Source organism: Wolffia australiana, chromosome 5, assembly GCF_029677425.1.
Source record: "Wolffia australiana isolate 7733 chromosome 5, ASM2967742v1".
In the NCBI taxonomy this organism is placed as follows: domain Eukaryota; kingdom Viridiplantae; phylum Streptophyta; class Magnoliopsida; order Alismatales; family Araceae; genus Wolffia; species Wolffia australiana.
The window spans coordinates 19,261,176-19,281,519 of NC_135839.1; the positions used below are offsets into that span (position 1 = coordinate 19,261,176).

The 20,344-nt window shown below is 39.9% G+C and overlaps 2 protein-coding genes across 3 annotated transcripts; both read right to left on the reverse strand.

Moving 5' to 3' along the window:
- Positions 1–1,285: 1,285 nt before the first annotated feature.
- On the reverse strand, positions 1,286–2,775 carry LOC144703429 (uncharacterized). Its single transcript, XM_078575596.1, has 5 exons — positions 2,155–2,775; positions 1,906–2,087; positions 1,617–1,810; positions 1,428–1,508; positions 1,286–1,344 (listed from the first exon to the last, which is right to left on the reverse strand). The coding sequence occupies exons 1-5, from the start codon at positions 2,773–2,775 to the stop codon at positions 1,286–1,288; spliced, it is 1,137 nt and encodes a 378-aa protein (XP_078431722.1).
- A 95-nt stretch (positions 2,776–2,870) lies between these two features.
- Positions 2,871–8,710, reverse strand: LOC144703725 (uncharacterized). Of its 2 annotated transcripts, none has more exons than XM_078575972.1 (10): positions 8,504–8,710; positions 8,334–8,408; positions 8,201–8,252; positions 7,511–7,584; positions 7,292–7,422; positions 7,145–7,202; positions 5,168–6,978; positions 3,973–5,089; positions 3,493–3,573; positions 2,871–3,379 (listed from the first exon to the last, which is right to left on the reverse strand). In XM_078575972.1, the coding sequence occupies exons 1-8, from the start codon at positions 8,526–8,528 to the stop codon at positions 4,193–4,195; spliced, it is 3,123 nt and encodes a 1,040-aa protein (XP_078432098.1). In that variant the 5' UTR covers positions 8,529–8,710; the 3' UTR covers positions 2,871–3,379; positions 3,493–3,573; positions 3,973–4,192. The 2 variants fall into 2 exon arrangements, with proteins under 2 accessions (XP_078432098.1, XP_078432099.1); XM_078575973.1 differs by having other exon boundaries at positions 2,871–3,397.
- Positions 8,711–20,344: the final 11,634 nt, after the last annotated feature.

A 20,344-nucleotide genomic window follows, 5' to 3' on the forward strand; every position in this document is an offset into this window, starting at 1 on the left:
GGCAAGAGCAAGAAGTAGGCGAACAGAGGTGATTTTGATTACCGGACTAAAGGTATCTGAGAAATCAGTGCCAGGGACTTGTCGATAGCCTTGAGTGACCAAGCGAGCTTTATACCGTTGAGGAGAGCCGTCCGGGTTGAGCTTTGGACAGAGCGATAGGGACTGTTTGAGCATAAATATCACGGATAGAGCGAAGACGACGATCGGGTAGTGTGGAAGCAGAGGAGGGAGATATCAAGGCCGAGAGGGGATTCAGGGCCAGAGGAGGGAGGGATGAGGATTGAGACATGGTGCCGACAGATGTGGATTAATCGGGGGCAGACGACGACGAAGAGGATGAGGGTGTGGGGGAATGAGACGAGGAGGTAGACAGTGGTGAAGGACGAGAAATGGGAAGAGGAATGACAGTCGAAGGTGGTTGACCGAGAATACTGGTGGGGTTGAGGGGAGGTGGATGACCAACAGGTAAGGATTGTAGGTGACGAAAGGGAAAGGACTGTTTATCAAAGAAAACGTCATGAGAAACATAAATTTTACCGGAAGTGAGAGAGAGACAACGATATCTGTGGTGATGATTACTGTATCCGCGGAAGACACATCGATCGGAACGTGATGAAAGCTTGTTGACTGCGCAAGCACGTAAGTTGGGAAAACAGAGATAACCAAATTTTTTTAAAAATGTAAGATTTGCATACCTTTGAAGAGACGCTGGAAGGGGGATTTGTGAGCCAACAGTGGTGAAGACATTCGATTTATCAAATAGGTCGCAGTTGTCGCTGCTTCATCCCAGTATTTCTGTGGTAAAGAGGCTTGGTGGAGAAGCACAAGTCCCGTTTCAATGATATGTCGATGTTTTCTTTCAGTGGTCCCGTTCTATTGAGGAGTGTGAGGGCAAGAGACATGGTGGTGTATGCCACATTGTCGAAAATGTGCATGAAGAGCTTGAAATTCACCACCCCAGACGGATTGGAAGGCAAGGATTTTGGATGAAAACTGTCGTTCGACAAAAGATTGAAACGGAAGGAACGTGGGGAGCACATCACTTTTGGATTTTAACGGGAAAAACCAAGTAAATCGGCTGTAATCATCAATAAATATGACAAGTATAAAAAATGAGAACGCACTGGTGCGGGACCCCATAAGTCTGAGTGAACAAGTTGAAGAGGTTTAAGAGATTGAGTTTGTGAAGCGTAGAAAGGAAGTTTATGAGATTTGGAGAGTGCACATGCAGTACAAACATATCGTTCAGAAAAATGTGTAAAAGGCAAGCCAAACCGTTGGATGGTCAGTTGGAGAATGCGAAAGGAAGGGTGACCAAGACGATGATGCCAGGTGTCGCCGGAGCTGCGTTCACCGAGATATGCCGCTGGACGAGTATGCTGATCAAGACGATACATGCCTTCCTCAATGCTGCCCTTGAGAAGTACCTGACCGTTTGCAATCCTTAACAACACAGTGAGTGGGATGGAACTCAAAAACAACGTTATTATCTGCAATGAACTGTCGGACTGAGAGAAGATTTCGATTGATAATTGGAACATGTAAGATATTTTTAAGTGCTAAATTTCGAATACCAGTTTGAAATTTTGTGTGACCTATCGAGTTAATAGTCAAACCTGTACTGTCGCCTATGTAAAGCTTGTCTTGGCCGGAGTAGACTTGAGGATCGACCAAAAGGTTAGGATCTGTAGCGACATGGTGAGTTGCTCCGCAATCAGGATACCAATGAGAGGAATTGACTGTTGAAGACGTGGTGCCGTAAGCATGCGGTGATGGGCGAGAAGGCAAGTCGAACTGAGATGATGAGCGACTGGAGATACTCCGAGTGTCTGAAAATGCTACTTGATTGGCACGTGGATCTTGTGGGATGAACATTCTGTTGAAACGATCATAACATTCTAGTGCCCGATGTCCGGTTCGCGAGCATATCTGGCATCTTGGTGGAGGCCGTCCTGTTTGTTATTGTCTTGTTCTTCCTGACCCGCGTCCATTGCCCCTGACTCACGACTCTGGTTCTCATGCTTGCCTTTTTCCAGTGTGGCTGTTTGTTGCCGCTGACTGAGCTTGATTTGCCACGGCTGGGAACTCTGATGGTTCTTTTGTAGATTGATGACGTATAAGGATTGCATCATGATCACGAAGGTGAGAGAGTACCGTTTCTAATGCCATAGGTGGCACTGCAGCTCTCACTGTGGTGATGACAGGTGCATACTGGGGTCCAAAACCACGAAGTAGAGCGCGAACTAGTGTGCGTTGATCGGCATGTTCGCCTGATGGCGTGAGCGCACTGCTGAGAGAGCGAAAATGAGAAATGTATTCTTCCAATGTCATATTTCCTTTGGTCTGCGTATGGAGTTTTCCAAGCAACTCTTGTACTCTGGCTTCTGCAGAGGAAGCGAAATCTTCCACCAGAATGTCCCAAGCAGCCTTGGCTGTCTGGGCTTCCGTGACACAACTTATGACCGATTCAGTCATAGACAAAAGTAAAAATGCAAGAGCATGTTGATCATAATACCACCACTCACTTTCAGGATCACTTGCCTCCATCGGAGGTTCTTCGGTAATGTGAGTCATCAACCGATTGGATTTAAGAGTTGGTTGTACCTGGGCTTTCCAGATGACATAGTTCTCCATGGTGAGCTTGATTGAAGGAACCAAGGCGGCTGCAATCCTTACTGGGGCTTTTGAGGCAGAAGTTCTTTTCCAAGCCGTTGGAGACACATCTTGCAGTGATGTTTCAGATGATTCTTCACTATGAAGAAATTCTTCGGCCATGTCTTCAGACTTTGGCTCTGATACCATGATGAAAGACAAGGAGAAGACAAGAAGATGAAGTGATAGAAGTACCACGAAGAGAGTAGTCAAAGAACTGAAGAAGAAGAAGTATATTACGAATGTTGTAAAGAGTGAGTTTGAATGATACACAAGGGTCTTATTTATAGACCTAAAGAGACAACGGTTCATAACTTAACCAGGGTTAGCTAACCCTGGTTCAGTTAACTGAGCTTTGGAAACGTGCAAGGCTCTCGAAGCTTCTGGAGAAGACGTGTTGGCTTCTCGATGCTGATCTGTATCATTTCGTATCTTGACTTGTTGGCGGGGTTTGGTGTTGTCATCATTATCTGCTTTAACAGGGGTCACTCTCTAGAGACGACAGCAGCGGCTGGGCTTCTCTCAGTTGACGGTGGCGGTTGAAGATACAGAGTCCGACGACGATGGATAAAATGCAGCCAAGGGCATGAATGGAAGATGCCGCGTCTAGAGCCCTGGAGAGTAGCCATGCCAGCTTTATTGAGAGAATGGCTCTCGGCAAACGAGAAAGAATCGCCCGCCGGTTTCCATTTGCTCTATCTTCTGCTTTATGTAGGAGAAATCAGAGCTGGGACAAAGGAGAAATCTGTTACTGAGGACGGAATTTGTGAGAATTCATGTTTCTTGAACAGAAAAAAGATACGTTCGTTAATAAATCATTGTCGTGGAAATGCCTCTCACCTGAAAATCAAGATTCTATGAACTTCTCTTGAGAGCTCACACTCAGGTTTCATCGTACTGTGGGTTAGGAACTCACTCGACCTGCCAAGAAAAAAATCAGATATGGTTTGTAGAAGTTGCATTTGACCACTGACCAGTGGGCGCTTTCAAGGAAACATCTGGTTAAAAGTATACCCTTGTCAAATTAACATTAGTTTTCAATTAATCCACATTATTTAAAGTGAATATCTCATTTTTTTTCCTCATACGATGGTTAAAGTGAGGCTGTGTACGACTCTGAAATATATTTATCAAAAACTTGATTCGAGCAAACTTAACACATGAAACTGTGATATAACGATTGGTTTTCGCTATTTGAGACAAATACAGCAAAAAATTGTCAAACAAAAGTATAGTGGGAAGAATAATTCCGAGGTATAAGGTGCTAATACAAAATTCCAAGTTGTAAAATAAATCAATAGGTTCTAATAAGAAAGTTACCTTCGGCGCGAACCCATACTCAAACGGGTCGGTGCAATAATCTCTTAATAAGAAACCAGAAACAGAATTTCAAGGTGTGCAATAAAAATAAGTCCACCGCTTGAATTCAAGAAGTAAGACGGTTCCCCGAAGACTTTCATTTTTTCCACACTGTAAAGAAAAAGAGTCCCCCAAAACCTGTCGTATAGGTTATTTTAATGTAGAAGATTCGCATACATCCTCATAAATGGATTTGAGGATATCCGAGAAGATCTTTCAACTGTTTGCTCCCAGAAGTAATACAAACGTGTCTAGGTATATGGTTCCCATGGCTGCCGATCAAACACTGTCCAGCATCAAAATAGGCTAATATATCAATCTTAGAGTCCGAAGAATCATCTTTAAACAGCCCAAGAGTGAAATTCCCAAGCGTGGAATGCAAATATGAACTGCAAGTCTTTTCTTCATAATCTGGGTCAATCACACTTTGTCCTGATAACCTTTGGTCAACAAAGAGATCTTCTTCCAACTTATCAGCAGGGCTGCTGCGAGCAACCTCTTCACAGTCAAATTTCCTGAGATACTCAGATTCTGTGACCTTATCTATCATCTTCTCTATAAAATCTAGGGTTCCTTTTGAATCAAGTTTCTTCATCCCACTCTCAGGGTATGAAATGCCACCTTCCAAAGGTCCTCCTTTGTCCACACGGGCCGAGGAATTCTGTACGGTCTCGGCGGTATTAAAATTACTACAAAAAGTTACCACTTCTTTGGTCTGAACTGTATCCAAGGGAACGTCCTTTTCCTCGCAATAAGGTAATGTTGAAGCATAAGAAGTTTTGATATATTTATACTTCCCAGCAGCCTGTTTCTCAGGATTTTGATAACTTCCCGGCTCAAAAACATTTGGCTTGGTGTTCTTCTCTGTTGCAACAGTGCAATATTTTTCTTCTTCTTGTGGTCGGGTGTAAGTTAAATCCAGCGCTGGCGTTTTCATACCAGACAGAGATCCGGTTGAAAATGACTTTGCAAGCACTGCGGAAACATTTGCCAGCTCAGTCCTTATTTTCAGAGAATCTACCCCCTCGACCCTTCTCATCCATGTTTTTCTTGAAGAAGTTACGGGTAACTTTGGTTCCTGCTTTTCAAATTTTAGTTAGTTAGCATAAGGGGTTAAAGAAAGCATAAAAATTTAAAAGACATTAGTATGTATTACCTGTGACTTAATGGTTTCAAATGCACTTATCATTTTCTTTACACTGCGAGCGGAAGATTTCCCTTGGTTCCCATCCTGGAAAGAGCTAGATTTTGATGTTTCTTGAGTGGATTTAGGGGTTACAGAAGCGGAAATATCCTCATCAGAAACAATGGACACCCAAGCTTTTGACTGAGTAATCGCATCTTCTGAACTAGCGACTTCCTTGGATCCAATCTGATGATCTTCAACCAGCAAAGATCTGGATTTTGTAATTCCTTGAGTGATTCCACTGGACATGGATGCTGCAACATCCTCCTCAGAAACTATAGTCTTCCAGGATTTTCGAAGAGGAGTAATGGCTTCTTTTGAACGAGGGTCTTCCTTAACTCCAATCTGTCTGTCTCCTCCCTGGATAGGGCTCAATGTTGTTATATTTTGATTGACTTGAGGGAAAACGGAAGCTGAAATATCATCCTCAGATACAATGGACTCCCAGGCTTGTGGCCGAGGAATAATCTCTTCTTCTGGTTGAGGCACTTTTTTTGCTGCAATCTGATAATCTTCACGCTGGAAAGAGTTGGATTTTGTCATTTCTCTAGTGACTTCGGGGGATATGGAAGCTGCCATATCCTCCTCAGAACCAACGGACTCCAAGGCTTCTGACTGAGCAGTGGCTTCTTCTGCACGAGGGACTTCCTTGACTCCAAGCTGATGATGTCCACCCTGCAAAGATCTGGTTTTTTTTATCTCTTGAGAGATTTCAGGGGATATGGATGCTGCAACATCCTCCTCAGAAACAATAGACTCCAAGGCTTTTGGCAGAGGAATCATAGCTTCTTCAGTATCATGGACTTCATTGACTCCAGTCTGATGATCTTCATACCTTAAAGAGCTGAATTTTCTCTTTTCACTAGTGATTTTGGGATGTGTGGAAGCCGCACTATCCTCATCGGAAGCAATGGACTCCCAGGACTTTGGAGGAAGAATTACGGTTTCTTCTAAACGATTTAATTTTTTTACTCCAATCTGATGATTTCCACCCTCCAAAGATCTGTAATTTGTAACTTCTTCAGTGATTTTAAGGGATATGGAAGCTGCAATATCCTCCTCAGAAAGAATAGTTTCCCAGGCTTTTGGCTGAGTAACATCTTCTGGACGAGGGAATTCCTTGACTTCAATCAGACAATCTCCTTCTCGGAAAGGGCTGGATGTTCTTATTTCATTAGTGATTTCGGATGATATTGGTACTGAAATATCATCCTCAGAAAAAATGGATTCCCCATACTTTGGCTGAGGAATATTGGCTTCTTCCGAATGAGGTACTTCTTGGACTCCAATCTGATGATCTCCTCCCTGAAAAGCACTGGATTTTGCAACTTCTTCTGTGATTTTGAGGGATATAGATGCTGCCACATCCTCCTCAGAAGCAATAGACTCCCGGGCTTTCAACCCAGGAATAGTGGTTTCTTCTGAACTTGGACCATCCTTGAGTTCAATCTGATCACCAGAAAATAATGAAACTTCTTTATTTTCTATGGAGAATCTCATTTCTTCTTGCATGTTAGGTTTCTCATCTTCCTGTACATTGAGGTTGGAAAACTGCTCTGCAATGTGTGGATCAACCTTCAATTGCTTTTCAGTCTTTTGAGGATTTATTTCCATGTCATGCCCATACTTCTGCATTTCTGGTGTCATGATGTCATCAGGCTTTTGTGGATCTATTGGATGTCTTTCAGATTGTCGGGCATTTTTTTCAGGATGGTACTCCAGATATTGTTGGGTTTCTTGAGATGGTGACGCAACGACCATCTTATCCCTGGCCATGTAATCTGAAATAATCAACTTTTCTACGTCAGAAATTTGCTACTTTTATTTCCATAAAAATCGAGAGAAAAATATTTTCCTGGAAAATTTAACTGTTGAATAATTTTTTTTTCTCAAATCTTGCAGCCTGGATCAATTCTTTGGCACAAGAAAAGAATGAAGTGACAGTACCAGCTATTCTTTCTGAGTTTAAAGCTTCCACACGTCTCCTCTGGAGCGCAGCCTTCCTCTATGAAGTAAATTCAAGAAAGACAGAATTAGTTAGTATATTTGAGGTATATCCAATCTTGAAGTATACAAATGATGAAGCTTTACAACCATTTCATTAACTCGCTTGAGTTCGTCTGCATTAAGTGTGAACTGGAGTTTTAAGTGGACGCGTCCACCACCTTCCAGAGGAAAGAACGAGTCCCAGTTTCTCTTCTCCACTACTTCCATAGTTTTGACATCTGTCAGAAAATTTTCTTTCGACAAGTTACTTTAATAAAGGAAAATGAGGGAGAACCACGAAGTTGCTGCGGGCTTATTAGATATGACCTGAACGAGAAATCTCGATACCCGCAGCATCATAAAGAATCAATCTCAGGTTCTCACGGACTGATAAAACTGGGCTGCATAGATATGGGACAATATGTATTATTTTTCTTTATTCTTGAATGTGATAGTGGTACAAAAACAACTAAAAGCATGGGAGATTCACAGAGTCTTTCCCATGATCCAGTACCGCATGATCAAATATGAATTTTAGCTCTCCTGATTATGAATAAAAATGAAATATTGGGATCAATTTGTAGCTTTTGTGCATCCCAGATCTAATGGCGTAAAGAGAATGAAACATGAAAAAAGTGGGGTCGCCAAGAAGATGTCGTCTGTTAAAATTTTGCTTGATAAACAGGCAATCTGTAACATTCAATGAATATGATTCTTTTTCAAATTCCAAGGAATCGAGGCAGAACCTTAAAGAAGAACACGCTTGATTAGACTTAAACTGAGAAAATGAGACACATAATGCTAAAAAAGTACCGAATTTTTTAAATTCAGGAATCAAGTCCAGTAATAAAACATAGGTAGGTACTCTATATGGAACAAAAAAGATTACCTTAAATCAATTAAGAGATAATGTCTAAAAGTATTGAATCACATTCCATGAACCAATTTCACAACAACGTCAAATTAACCAGCTTCTAGGCCATAAAAATGTGATAAAATGCAAGATAATTATCTCACAAGGAAAAATCCCCCTTGCCGTCTGTTTGGAATTCAGCCTTCCCCATGACAACTGCGACGGCAAAATGCAAAAATCCATCATAGAATATCACAAAATGAGCCACATTGCCTCGGCAAATTAGAATGCACTCACGCTTTAAACTGAATTGGCCATGTCCGCCCACGCTCGGTTCGGACGCCAGAGACGGAAGATCCTCCACACCAAGCACTGAGCAACATAGAAAAAGCCAGAAACGGACTCAAACCCGAAACTTTGCAGAGAAATTACAAAGAGAGGGGTGATAGAGCACAACAAACAACTACCTGAGACTAGAATACTGCCCGGCATCGGCTCCAAATCTGTTGATAGTCTAAAGTCGATTGAAAGAACAATTCAAGATCTCTTCGTAGAGATTACGCTTAGAACAATTGCAGATGATAAATCGCCGGAGACGATTTTGTATGGCAGCGACGTCGCGTTTTTCGGGCCGTTCCCGGGCAAATCACGGCGGCATCCGTCTGTGTGGTGGGCGTCACACTGCGGGCCCCACCTCGGGAAAAAAATATAATCTCATTTTCACACTATATAAATAAAGTTTGATAATATGAGTCTATTTCATAAAATGGAGGATAATTCAATAAAACCCCAGGCAATAATTTCTCAGTCATGCATTAGTCAGCACTGAAATAAATAGATAGAAATTTGATAAGAGTAATTTTAGATTTCTTCCGATCATAGGATATGTCAGTATCCATAAATTGAAATATTTTTTCTGTAGTGTAAGAAAGTGGGGGATGAGGAAATATTTAGAGGTATCTAGTGACTTTAGGATAGGGTTTGCAGATGTGATGCGATAAGATGATGATGCAATGATGATGGAACTGATATCATGATGTCGTCGAACATCACATCTGTTGTCATGTCACACGTCTGGGGGATTAACTAGAAGGTAATCAGGTGAGTACCCTTTCATATATTTATTGTTTCTTTTCTTTGAAAGCCTCTTATTTACTTTTATCTCGTCATCTATATCATCTTATGTTTTGATTTATATCATTTGTTCACTTCACATTCATTTTCATTAGATATTTTAGTTTAGTTGTTCCAAATGTCCCCCATTAATTTTTGAACATTTGATTTCAAAGGATTTAGACCTATTGGTAGTGAACCTCCATGTCAAGGGGCACAAAGTACTTAGAATCATTGGATAGTAGCCCATTAAGTTTAAAACCTTCATCTGTAAAGTAATTCCCAGTATGTCACCAATAGAATATTTTGGGAATTTTAGGGCTGAAACATCCAGGGGTTTATAGGATATATTTGTTGTCTTCATACATTGGTGTATTATTATTTGATATTCATTCAAATTTGCTAGGAGTGTATTTACATCATGTTTAAGAATTTAGACATTTTCTTCCCGATCTGCTTCTCAGTGTTTCAATTTGGTTTTCTTTTTTCAATAAGTTCATTATTCAAAATTTTGTCCTGTCTGCTTTTCTGTTCCTGAGCTCTTTGAAAATATCTACCGGCTTTAGCGTTTCCCAACAATTTGAGTTCTTGATCACTTCTGATTGCCAACCTTACTTCTGATACTGTCTCATCTATTCATGATTTCAAATCAGTTCTGAATTGTAAATATTCTTCTGATCTTCATCCTTTAAAACCCCCAAATTCTAGATCATTAATCTGAAAATTCCAAACTCTTATATTTGATCCTCATTCAAGTAATTGTTGCTTTCAATTTATGATCTAATACTTCTTTGTCTGACTCACAAGCCCAACATCTGATCAGTTTTCTTGACTTCCAAACATATCATTTTTTTCTAACATTTATAAGCTCCTAATTTAAATTGTTGACTTCAAACATAAGACCTCTGATCTACTATTTCAAATATTTCAATCTATTTATTATCGATCTCGATTTCTGAATAATGGTCAGAGAATTACAAGCCCTCCAATATATCAACTCAAATGATTGATGTTCTATGTATCAATATTATTTCAAATATCGTCAACACATATCTAACTCAAATAATACTTAATAATCCATTCTCAGGTCATATGTTACCTCAGAATATTGTTTAATATATGCAAGTATTGTTAACTGTTTGGACAATGTAGGTACAAGGGGTTTTTTGAGGACATTTCTTTCTGGATGTGGTTTTTAGAGGAGGTCTATTTGTTTGCACTTATCCATTTTAATTAATTAGACATTGAACTTTGCAACCTTTTTCTTAGAGTTAGCTCGAACATAAATTTCATACCTTCCCAGTACTATCTTAGATGTGTTTACCATTACACTAAGTTTCTATAACTCAGAGAATAGAGAATATACACTAAAAAAACAATATTCTGAACTGGATGGGTGGGAGGAAAGAGTTTTCCTGTAATTGTATTTTCAATATTATCTTTATCAGAGATTTTAAATTTTTGACTTTTTTCATCCTGAACTAAATAGAAAGCTCCACATGGCTTCCTGTGGGGTAACACTCAACTAACTCTACTTGAGCATCACCAGTGGAAATTGTTCGAGAAGACCCCAAGTCAGCTTCTACATCATGAAGTTGACATTTGAAGGCAGCAATCCTGAAGCCTTTTATGAATATTGGGTACACATATAGTCGTTTTTCTGTTGTGACAAGAAGGTTGACCCAATGCATACATGGACACGAGATATGAAGCTAACATCTCAAATGTCTGTTCGTCGTAATGTTCACAATAATTAAAGTGACATAAATAATTTGTAGCACACTGTCCCTGTGATGATGAGACAAATCATAGCCATTAAATAATCTATTGGGTGTTATATGTATGGGAGCCATCATACATGATCCTATAGTTTATTTGCCTCAATTGTTCAATATGGGCAATGAAGGGTTCATGATTATGTGGCGATGGGGCATCCTGAGAGGATGCTGACCATCAGGCTCTCAGGTAATAAAGCTTGTGATAAATAAATTGTATGAATTCTTGAAGGGGATGCTCCCATAGATGCCCGCAAACCTCCCCAAAGGTTTCATGCTAGTGGCGATATGGAATGCCAATAATGCATTTGGCCTCTTGGGTATCTGTATTTACTCAGGGGATATAAAGTGGGGATTCAATGAGGATGTCCTTAAAATTTAAAATCTTTATGGGAAACTAATTGGTGAGACCACAACTGCCAGATACATCAAGTCCTCATCGTGTTTTGGCTAAAATCCAGGGTTGTAAACATCCCAATTATCCTCCCCTCATCAACATCCAACAAAAAAATAGGACTGCCTGCTGGTTGTTTTCCAGTACCACAATGGACAGCGCCAATAGCAACAAATCTTTGGAGGTTTATGTGAATGAATATGAGACATTGGATGAAGATCTGACAACCATGACTTGTTCAAGGAGGCAACCACTATGAATCCCACAGTGAGTAGGATGTGGCCTCTCCTAGGCTGCCACATGGAATCACCTTAAGTGCCCAATTTCGTTGAAGGAAATGGATGGTCATGATTTCTCACACTCATGTGAATATATGTAGGGTTTTTTTATCCCTTTACAACAAAGATAAATGAGAAAAATCCTCAATTGATCAAGAATGCAGCCATCTTTGAAGGGTAAAAAATAGAGTGATTTTAATTTTTGACTAGGTGAATAGCATCATTGTGCAAAAGTCTAATTAATCCATCAAAATAAGAGGGAAAATCTTCAAGTATGTTTAATGAATTATTATCCTCGCCTAAAGAGTATTATAGGTTAACGCACTATAATACTCCTAGAGCAAAGAACGAGGCCATTAACAAGCTTTGAACTTTATTTAAGGCCTAATTTTTGGGAGTTCTGTGTTGAATTTTTTTTTATATTAAAAACACAATTTTCATTTAAATTAAAAAATATATATTTTAATCTAAACATCACTATTTTTCCTGAAATGCGCAACATTTTTTCCCATTAACTTCGACGATGGATTTCTCGCTCATTACTCAATTAAATCTCACAATGTTTTTCTCTTATAGCTGTGTTTTTTCAGTTCTCTTTCCATCAATATACAATAGTTAAAATTCTGTTAAGAGTATACTCCCCAAATATTTGCTTTACCATCATATTTTCAGGCTAGTCGTTATTTTGGCCACCGACTTTTGAGATGAATGTTTCAGTACTCTAACCACAATATTGAAGGATTTGTGCCATTGGATTTCTGCTTCACAATGATGTCCATCCAAACATGCTTCGATCCATTCATACATCAGTTTTCTGGTCAATTCCTTGACTTTGACTGGACTTCGTAATTAGTGTCAGTTTCATAGTATGAACTTTGGAAATTGGTAATACTGAATAATTTTTCTAAAAACATTTATAATGATCCAAAATTCCCATATATTATGTAGTTTCTGAAAATAAAAAACATTTATGGTAATTATCTTGTTTTTATGTAAATTTTGAAAAATATATTTTGTGTAAAATTATATTATCATTTTTACTCTCAACTCATGACAAGTCAATGGGTCGAAGCTAATGCTTTGAATTGTCTATTGATTTTAATATTTCAAGAAAAAAACAGTCATAAAGTTACATATATATTAATTATAATTCTTATATTATCCTCTTTATAAAATTATAGAAATTGAATAATTTCGTATAAAAAGTTTTAATGAGTTGACTTGGTCCATGCATAGGCATGAGATGACCGGATCATTAATTTTTAACTTATTTTTAATTCAATTTGGATCTATTTTGATTCAATTCAATTATCATACTTGTTATATGTGATTATATAAATATAAATTGCTTTCTTACATTAGTTTCTGCATCTGTTGATTCAATCCATAATCATCAGTGCTTTGTTTATACATTTACATGAGTTCAAATTATATTTTTTGTCAATGAAGCATGTGTTAGAATACCCATAAGATTGACTGCCGTCATCGTCCTAGGCATGATTGTCACATCATCAAGATTGTATTTCATGTTTGCATCTTACCATTGATATCTTTCTCCCAGCACATTTTGTGTCAATCGTCATAGGTTTTTCACATGTGGTGTGACGCGACAAACAAAAAATGACAAACCATTTATAAAAATTCCAATCCTTTAATTAAATATTATCGTAAAATTTATAAAATGTGATATTGATTTATTTAAGCTCATTAAGATTATGGATTGAATTAGAATAAAAATACTGTCAGGTACTTTCTAACTTTTGGATATAACATCCTTAATTTCCACATTTTTTAATCATGTTAGAAACTGGACCATCAATTAATTTATTTGAAATAAAGTTTATTAGTCATGCATCAGTGAACTGCACAACGAGTGGACAGAAAATACTATAGAGATATTATGACTTATACATTGGCTTCAAGGAGTGATTTCACTTGGATATGTAATTATCCCACAGTTTCTTCATTTTTTGTCAACCAGCATTCACATTTTTCCAAAAAAAAAATTATAACTTGCACATAACCTGGACAAGGAGTGTATATTAATTCATTAAACACAATTCAAGATTTCTTCCAACTTCACCATAAGATAACCTCAATTTCATAATATTTATATCATGTAATAAAGCAGAAGAACATTCCATTGATCTGAGCCAAGTTACTAGCTAGTAAATTTCCAGATCGTCCGGGACGTGGTTAATGGATGGGATGGGACGAAGTTTGTCCCGTCCTACATCCCAATTTGTAGATTTTTGTCCAAATTTTTCCGTCCAGGGTTGTCCCATCCCATTTTTCTTCGTCCACATCTCGTACCATCCGAAATTGTCCCATCCAAGAAATTCTCTTCCCTTCCCAACATCCCGGGATGAAACAGGACGTGTGTCAGCATGAGACCACTCAAAAATTGATATGTGGCATATCATGTGCGTAGGACAGGTGGACCTGTTGTCAGGGCCATACTATACTCCCACAGGATGAAATAACTGTTCCATCCCCTGTCAAAGGCCCTAGACAGGACGGTTATTTCGTCCATGGATGACGCAATCGTCCTGTCTATAGAACGGCAAGCGTCATCCACCACGTCACACGTCACTGTGACAGAGACGTGACAGATGACGTGAGGGTGACAGTGATGGTTTTCAGGGTTGGTGACGGTGACGGTGACGGGGTGCCCTGGATGCGTGACATGACGGAACGGCCGTCACAGATGATGGTCGTGATGTTTTTTAATACATTTTAAGAATTAATTTATTAACAGAAAATTATGAATATAATTACTTTTAAAAATAATTTAATGACAGAAAAATTAAGGATTTAGTGACGTTTGTTGCAATAAATTTTGATAATTTATTTATTGACTAACAATTATGAATATAATTAATTTCTTGACAGAAAAATGAAGGATTTATGGATGTTTTTTAAATACAACTTAATAAATAATTTATTGACGGAAAATTATGAATATAATTAATTTAATAGTTATTTTCTTGACAAAAAATTAAATATTTTGGAGATATTTTTTAAAATACATTTTAGTAATTAATTTAGTGATGGAAAATTGTGAATATAGTTAATTTAATAAATAATTCCTTGAGGAAGAAATCAAGGACTCAGTTACATATTTTTAAATACAATATAATAATTAGTTTATTGACGGAAAATTATGAATGTAATTAACGTAATAATTGATTTCTTGACAGAAAATTAAGGATTTAGTGACCTTATTTTAAATTTTAATTTATTGGCGAAGAAATATGAATATAAATAATTTCTTGAAAGAAAAATTAAGGATTTTGTGATATTTGTTTTAATACATTTTAATCAGTAATTTATTGAGAATAATTTATGAATGTCATTAATTTGCTCTCTGATGTTTGCTATAATTTTTATGTTCTTTTTATTCTTTTTTCTGTTAAATCAAAACCCTACTCCAATAATTTTTCTATTGATATAATACGCCTTAAAGGTATTGTTTAGTGACAATCATTGTATGGCTGTCTAACTCACCATTTTTTCAGAAAATTTTTTGTAAGATGTTAAACTTCAATCACATTTTGTACATAATAATATATGTGAATAAATATGTATGTGTAGACATATATGGTTTGAAATATTTATTATTAAGCTATAATCACACGGTGAGAGTAACTAATATCCAAGTGCATAAAAGAATATGTTAAGTCGAGTATGCATTTAACTATGTGAAAGTAGATAAAGCAACCTAAGAATCATGATCAACTTTTATGTAAGATGTTTTTTGCAAAATGTCTTTTAAATGATTTGGACACACATCACATAGAATATTTTGTCCCGTCCAATGTCATCTAGTTTGAAAGCCAAATATATACAGATAAAATAATCCAAATATCATGCACTTGACAACTGTACGCCAAGAAGCACTCTTCCAGAAGGCAGCACCAGCAAAGGGCATCAAACCTAGGTTAATAAAAGTCACAAGAACATTGAGTAAAAAGAGAGAAAGAGTGAATAGAAAGTTATAAAATATTAGAAATTAAACAGGTTTGACTCGTGACAGAGGACCATGTTGTTGAACACGCCCTGACTTATCATCAGCCTCGTCACAGAGCCCGAGCTGACGTAAGGAATCCAAACTTCCACTACCAGGTTTAAAAATTGCATCCGTGTCTTGATGTTTTATTTTGTATTTGTGCAGTTTTATAGTCTTTGGAGGTCCTTTGTGGGTTTTACATAGGTTCCTCTTGACATCGCCGATTTTGTTTTCGTCGTTACTGAACTTTGGGATGGCCCCCCTCCTATGTCTCATCCTTTTGTTCACTCTTTTGAAAGGGGGGGGGAAGAGAAAGCTACGCATGGTTTCTTTCCTTCCTTGAATCATTCTTTAGGGAAGGGGAAAGAAGCCCACCAAGACCTCCCCCCCCCTAGAGGAGCCCACTAGGGCACCCTTTTGAACCCCCCCCCTTCTCTTTTGCTATAAGGGGAAAGGGAGGGCGTCATTTTGAAAGGGGCTGTTTTTTTGAAACTAGAAGAAAAGTCATGTTGTTTTATTTTTGTTTGGTATCACTCCTCTCTCTCTCTAGTGTTAGGCCCCTAACTAGGGGACATTCCCTACCCAGAGGCCTGCGTGCTTATTGGGAGGGCGTATTCGCGTTGTAGGCTCACGACATTAAAGGACTGAGTCATTATGGGTAGCGATGCCCAAAACCTGATCTTTTAGGCCATTGCCCCTGTACATAGTGATACACTACAGATGGTGCGCGTGCCCGTCCACGCCCAAGACAAGATGGATCAGGTGAAGTCCATGCATGCTGGGTGCGCGGGCCGACAGGCGTGAGCGCGTGCGCGCCAAGCGCCGCGCGCCTGGGGCAAGTGCCACATGTGGGCATCAACGCGTCGCGCAAGCACCAAGCACCGTGCGGGAGCTGGAAGTTCTGTGCGTGGGTGGGGGACATGCAAGCCAGGTGACGTGCCGCAGGTGTAGCGCGCGGAGTTGTGCGGGGTGGAGCCCAGCGGCCGCGCGGGCAGCGCGCGGATTGCGTGTGCATGGCGTGGGGCAGGGAGACATCCCGCCAGGAGACAAAGGCATGTGGTGCACTGAGAGCGCCGAGACAGCACAGAGGGCGTGTAGCGCTCCCGCGGGTAGTGCTGGGTGCACAGTGCCAAGCTCTGGGGCGTCGAATGCGACGGTGTCATGTGGACTGCACACGAGGGTGTTGACACGGGTGCCGGTGGCGTGTGTGATCATCAAGGCTGGGGTAGCGTGTGTGATCGCCATGCCCGTGGGCGCGCGGCACCTGACCCGGCACACTATGTAGCGGCAGAGCGAGCGCGCGCGTGGGGATCAGCGGCCTCGAGGCGGTGCGGCGACACTACATTGGCGCGTGGTGCCTCATCTCGTTCGTTGTATCAACCCTCGTGTTCCCCCCATGTAATTGTCCCAATGATGATGTACTCTTTTATGATATTAATGCAATGACCCTATTCCCTAACGAGGCTGCGTCCTCACCATCTCCTCTAACCCCTTCTATGCAATCTTAAGCATTTGCAAAGACTTCCGCTGTAAGAGATCAAGGCTGCTCTGTGTTTCACCCTAAACATTGAGGCCGACGCACGCCAAATTTGAGCAAGAGACCTAGCTCAGGATTTGACCGTGTGACACCTAGGGTTACAGTATTCTGTCTGACGATTTCTTGCCAAGGCTTTGGATCTGTTGACTCCCTCTCTACGTCGACCTCCCAGGTAACCCTACTCTTTGGTCAGGTTCCACGGGGGTGAAGTTTGGTCCTCGGCCTCGCTGGTGCAAGACAAACCAAGGGAATCCCATTAGCGGGTTCACTCGCAGGTGTTGCACCTTCCGGCCGATACTGACGTCGCACACTGTCCCGTAAGGGAACCTACTTCCCGATAGCCCCCTGGGCAGGATTTGCCACCGTCAAGGTGCTGAGGAGGATCCCGCTCCTCTTGGCCCCCCCCCCCTTTCCTCCCTCTACTCCGAGCCTTGGCTTCCCCGATGGCCTGACCGCCCCTACAGTTCCACGGTTTATGCTTGCTGCTGCGTCAGACGGGTGGGGCGTACTGACGCAAGGCCCCCATAGTGGGTATCTCGCATTGACCCTCCTAGCTGCCGTGTTGCCGGCGGGTGACTCCATTTTGCTTACTCGTAGTTGGCGGGAAGTTCTCGTGTTGCCATGTCGATTGCTCTTTACCAACTGGGGCCCCTACTGCTGCCATTCACAGGTCACTTCACTCCTTTTCTCCGTTCAATTTTTTTTTGTAGTGTCGTTACTCCCTCTAGTGCCAGTCTTTGTCTGCTTTACTGCCGTGAGAGATCTGTTACCTCGATATAAGACTAGCCATGGTTTGTGTTAGATCTCTTCTTGACGGTGTTCGGTTAATTTGTTGTCGAGGATGGTGCAGACGCCAACGGACGATGAAACGTCCCCCATGCTATCGGTCCTCGAGCTGGTCCCTTGGATCATTGGGATCCTGGGCAAGGCTCGACACCCCGGTGTCATCCTTGACTTTCGCCCCGTGTCAATTGGTTGCTGTGAATTCTCGTTCGATTTCCCTATTTAAACTACTTGCATTTTCTTACTTGGCGTTTTGTTCACAGTTGCTACCCTAGTGGTCCAATGCGACAAACTGAGTCCATCATGTTACATCAACTCGTAACAATGAAAACAAGAAGGTGTTGGCCAGACCTGTTGGCAAGATATTCAAGAAAATACCATTATTGATTCCAGGCGCAGGTAAAACAAAAACCTTTGATGATACAGAAAAATGCATTGACTCTTCATATGTTTTCAAGCACGTGCCGACATGAGAAAAAAACTTAGTTCACCAACATAATGAAACTTTATTCGATATTATCACATTCATCAAGCCATACCTAACATGAAACATGAAACATTGGAACTTTGAAGATTCAAAGTATTGATTTCAAAGATGAGATTTACTAGGCATGAATATGAGGGTGAAACTATTGTTCAAAAGGCTCCCAAGAAGCCCCCGCCCTACAGTCGCTTCAGTACACGTTCGAGATGGAATCCAAAATCAATTGTGATGTTCCATGCCATTAACGAAGGCACCCATAAACCAGAGGCTACATTTTGACTGTCACAAATATAACAGGCAGGTTCAAGAAGTTACAGACCAAGCACTTGGATCACGTAGAAATTTTTGTTGTTGTCTCTAACGTTCGTCTGATTTCAAATTACATCATAGATATTGTTTCCCTGCAATATACGAGTTTGAAAGGCACGGAAAAATTAACAGCTTCTCTTGCTGAAGCCACAGAAAAGGATAAAAAAACACATGATAAAAAGAAATAATATCTAAAACAAAAAAAATACACCATAAGCCTTTAATATATCATCATTGAGGATGTGGTAAGTCATTCCATCATTAAGAAAGATCAAGAAAATTTTCACATGTCATTCTTTTTTTTTTTGCGTGTACCACATTAAGGAAATTGTTTGTTCCATTGTTCTTACCCACAACATTAAAGGATTAACAAAGAAACAATTAATAATTACAAGTTGCATTAGAGGAGAGACTATTTGGACCGAAGATGAGTTTTTTCTCATACTTACATTTGTGCTGAAAAGCCTAATGTGGCCCGTCATGGGGAGTAGAACCCAGATATTGAAACATTAAAAAAATTAACGTAAACAATTGATTTTTTTTTTAAATGAATATCAATATATAGGTATGAGAACTCAAAGAGGATTGCGGCTTAGTTCTCAAAAAAAGGTACCTGCTCTCAGATCAGGACAAAAGACATCGACCTCAAGCTAGAATAATGAAACAAATAATTTTCCCGACGACAATCACCATAGCTGCAAAAAAATTGTCCAAAACAGTTACACTAGAAGATTGGAACGATAAAAGTAAATAAAGATGCAAACATTGAAGAGTAATAACTTACACTAGTCTTCGTCGTCAAAAAAGTCATTTGCACTATCTCCATCACACAACTGAGCATTCTCGACATGTAACTAACACTTGATTGTGACCAGGAGCTTGATGCTTTCAGCAGTAAGACGTGCTCGCTTGAAAGTGATGACTGCATGTTCTACTGAGAGTAAGCCTTATGCTGGGGCACTAGTCGCACATACTGAGAGAAACTCTTGCACAAGGGTCGAAAGTCATGGGTAAGTTCGTGCGCCAATACGTGTCCACCATTCCAGTGTTGTCTCTGTGTCCTTCCTCTTCGTTGATTGGAGATATGTCTCTAATTCCTCATCTGGAGTTGGTACCCGTCGTTCCTTCTCCCTAGCTGGTGCTACACCATCGATGAGTTTTGTGATCTAGTCATCATCCTCGGGGTCGTTACCAATTATGTCTTGATCACCATGTAGGGGCATAAGTTGGCGGACCAATGCCAATGCATCCTGAATGCCACTAGGATCGAGTGAGGCTCCCTTGTTGAAAGGGTCAAGAATGGCTGTTGTTGTCGTCGCACGATTCTTTCGAAATATTTTTCATATTTCAACATCTTACACTTCATGCTCTCACAAGTAATAGGCCAAAAATAGGGGTAAATTATGCAATTTTATAATCACTTGTCATTGTTAATTTTAGCTTATACAATGAAATTTATAAAAACCTTAAGATGTGTAGTGATAAGTAAAGGGTATCATCCAAGGGAAGCTAGTAAGAACTCCATTTGATGATTGCTTGAGTAATTTGAGCCTAATTAGAGTTAACGAAGACCAAACCACACTAATTAGATGATGAATTTAGAAAGGAGGATAGAAGAGATGGGAA